The sequence below is a fragment of the Salvelinus sp. IW2-2015 genome, linkage group LG11 (assembly GCF_002910315.2).
Source record: "Salvelinus sp. IW2-2015 linkage group LG11, ASM291031v2, whole genome shotgun sequence".
Taxonomy (NCBI): domain Eukaryota; kingdom Metazoa; phylum Chordata; class Actinopteri; order Salmoniformes; family Salmonidae; genus Salvelinus; species Salvelinus sp. IW2-2015.
In genome coordinates this window covers 14861993-14865275 of record NC_036851.1, presented here as the reverse complement: position 1 = coordinate 14865275, position 3283 = coordinate 14861993, and the positions used below count along the sequence as shown (strand labels likewise).

General features: G+C 44.8%; 1 protein-coding gene across 1 annotated transcript; it reads left to right on the top strand.

Annotated features, from left to right (window-relative positions):
* Positions 1–661: 661 nt before the first annotated feature.
* Positions 662–1771, top strand: LOC111970567 (uncharacterized). The gene has a single exon (XM_023997384.1). It carries the CDS (start codon positions 662–664, stop codon positions 1769–1771), a length of 1110 nt encoding a protein of 369 aa, XP_023853152.1.
* The last annotated feature ends 1512 nt before the right edge of the window (positions 1772–3283 follow it).

Here is a 3283-nt window from a genome sequence, read left to right as displayed (position 1 = left end):
TATTCATCCTTATCTTAATCACATAGTGAGGGATGATATGTACTGGATGCAGAAACATTTCACCTCAAGGTTTACAGCAGTTCAATGATTCTACAGGCCATCAAATGTCCTGTAAGTGCTATGATGAGTTTGGATGGGAACATTCATCCTCTCTCCCATTATAGATGTTGAAGAGGCGTAGGTAATGATTGCCCAACTCACAGAATCAGCCACTCAAAAAAAATATATTCGATAATTTACCAGGCGTGTGTGTGTGTGTGTGTGTGTGTGTGTGTGTGTGTGTGTGTGTGTGTGTGTGTGTGTGTGTGTGTGTGTGTGTGTGTGTGTGTGTGTGTGTGTGTGTGTGTGTGTGTGTGTGTGTGTGTGTGTGTGTGTGTGAAAAGCTATGTTCACCAAATACTGAGAAATAACCCTGTGATCATCCGTTGCCATAGTCACCCAGACTGGAGCACTGTGGTGATGCTACAAGGCCATTGATGCCATTGTGATGTCACAGGTTTTGTGACAAAAATGTTTTTTCAAGTAATAAAGCAGTCTTTCAGACCATTAGTCTCCGTTCATAAGAGTTGATTGTTGCAGACATGCTTGGGGACAACTAGAGAAAGAAAAATAACTTCAACTTTTGCTTTCATTGTTCAAACAAATTACAGACGGTCTAAGAATGACTGCAGTGGATAGCAGTGAGGACTTCAAGCAGAATGTGGCTATTGTAATCGACCCAGGATCAGGCTCCATCAAAGCTGGCTTCTCTGGAGATGAGAAGCCCCATAAAGTTCTGAGGTCAGTGGTTGGATTGTCCAAAAAGGACCAAACTGAATGTTATTTTGGAAACAACATTCCCTGCAAGGACTCAGATGATCTCATTCTCAAGAGGCCCATCACCAGTGGAATGATAAGTGACTGGGATTCCCTGGAGAAGCTGTGGAGCCATGTGCTCTATGAGGAGCTGCAAGTCTGCCCAGAAGAGCATGGCATCCTGATGACTGACCCAGCCTTCTCTCCCATCTCCAACCGAGAGAAGACAGCTGAACTCCTGTTTGAAGGGTTTGGGGCCCCAGCGATGTATGTTGGTTACCAGCCTGTGCTGTCCATGTATTCTTATGGACTGGTTACTGGTCTAGTGGTGGACTCTGGGGCTGGCTGCACCTCTGTCTCTCCTGTGTGCAATGGCTACTGCTTACCACATGCCACATTTCACATGGACCTGGCTGGAAAGGGTGTGTCTGACTATCTGAGCAAACTACTGGCCGACGTTGGACATGGGAGTGCTCTCCAGCAAATGTCCTCTGTGCAAGAGATGAAGAAGCAGAGTTGCTACGTCTCCCAGCTGAGTTCTGAGGACAAAGGCACACCTCTGGACTATCAACTCCCCGATGGCACCACCATTACCCTGGGCGACGAGCGCTTCCGTGGCCCTGAGATCCTATTCTGTCCATCCGACGCAGGAATGTCGCAGCCCGGAGTTCACATCCTGGCCACGAACAGCCTGCAGAAGTGCGCCCCCGAGTGGCAGGCGGCCTTGATGGCCAACGTGGCCCTGTGTGGCGGCTCCTCGATGTTCAGCGGTTTCCCGGAGCGGCTCCAGGCAGAGATGGAGAAACTGGCCCCGAGGGACTCCATAATCGGGATGCTATCTGGGGCTCACAGGGAGTTTGCCTCCTGGGTGGGGGGCTCCATCATCACCTGCCTCAGCAGCTTCCAGCCCATGTGGGTGAAGGTGCAGGAGTACCAGGAGGAGGGCTCCAGTGTGGTGCGCAATAAATGCTATTAGAACTCAGACCTTCAGAATTTGTACTGTAGGCCTATAGTATGCAATGATTCAGGAATACATGAAAGTGAAAAATAAATTGGATATTGATTTAAAAATATGCCAGGCTTGTTTTTTTATTGTATGCTTTATTGCACTGGTAAAATGGGCCATTCAATGCCTTATCGTTTGTTAATTCGATGTTCTCTCCAATATCAATTAAACATCATTGTCATCTGAGTTGAAAGTTCCAGAAAGATGCATCATGCAGTATGACGTTTTTCTTGTATGAAAAGGGAGATTCATTGTCTTCAATGGATCTACTATGATGTCTTGTTGAATTAACATCTTTCCTTCTCTTGCAACATGGGAAGGCACTTATATAAAAAAAAATCCATTATGCTTCATCTGTAATCAGCATGGAAATGGAGACCCTGGGGGTTTGGTTAAGTAGCAAAATGTTAGAGGTTTACTTAATTTCCAACAATCCAATGCCTTGTGGAAACAGTGTATTTTTTCTGTGCATTGTAGTTTAGACAAGGCTGGCGATCACACTATAAGATCCAACTATGCATAGTGGGAACAGGTATAGTATAGAGCTTAAAATTGTGTATATATATATATATATATATATATATATATATATATGTTGCATGTTGCAATATATATATATATATATATATATATATATATATATATACTGTATACATACAGTATATACACACAATTTTAAGCTGTGGTGGTGTCAGGCTTAATATATAAGTCAGGCTTAATATATAAGCCTGACATTATATACAGTATATCACAAAAGTGAGTACACCTCTCACATTTTTGTAAATATTTGAGTATATCTTTTCATGTGACAACACTGAAGAAATGACACTTTGCTACAAGGTAAAGTAGTGAGTGTACAGCTCATATAACAGTGTAAATTTGCTGTCCCCTCAAAATAACTTAACACACAGCCATTAATGTCTAAACCGCTGGCAACAAAAGTGAGTACACCCCTAAGTGAAAATGTCCAAATTGGGCCCAAAGTGTCAATATTTTGTGTGGCCACCATCATTTTCCAGCACTGCCTTAACCCTCTTGGGCATGGAGTTCACCAGAGCTTCACAGGTTGCCACTGGAGTCCTCTTCCACTCCTCCATGACGACATCATGGAGCTGGTGGATGTTAGAGACCTTGCACTCCTCCACCTTCCGTTTGAGGATGACCCACAGATGCTCAATAGGAGACATGTTTGGCCAGTCCATCACCTTTACCCTCAGCTTCTTTAGCAAGGCAGTGGTCYTCTTGGAGGTGTGTTTGGGGTCGTTATCATGTTGGAATACTGCCCTGTGGCCCAGTCTCCGAAAGGAGGGGATCATGCTCTGCTTCAGTATGTCACAGTACATGTTGGCATTCATGTTTCCCTCAATGAACGGTAGCGCCCCAGTGCCGGCAGCACTCATGCAGCCCCAGACCATGACACTCCCACCARCATGCTTGACTGTAGGCAAGACACACTTGTCMTTGTACTCCTCACCTGGTTGC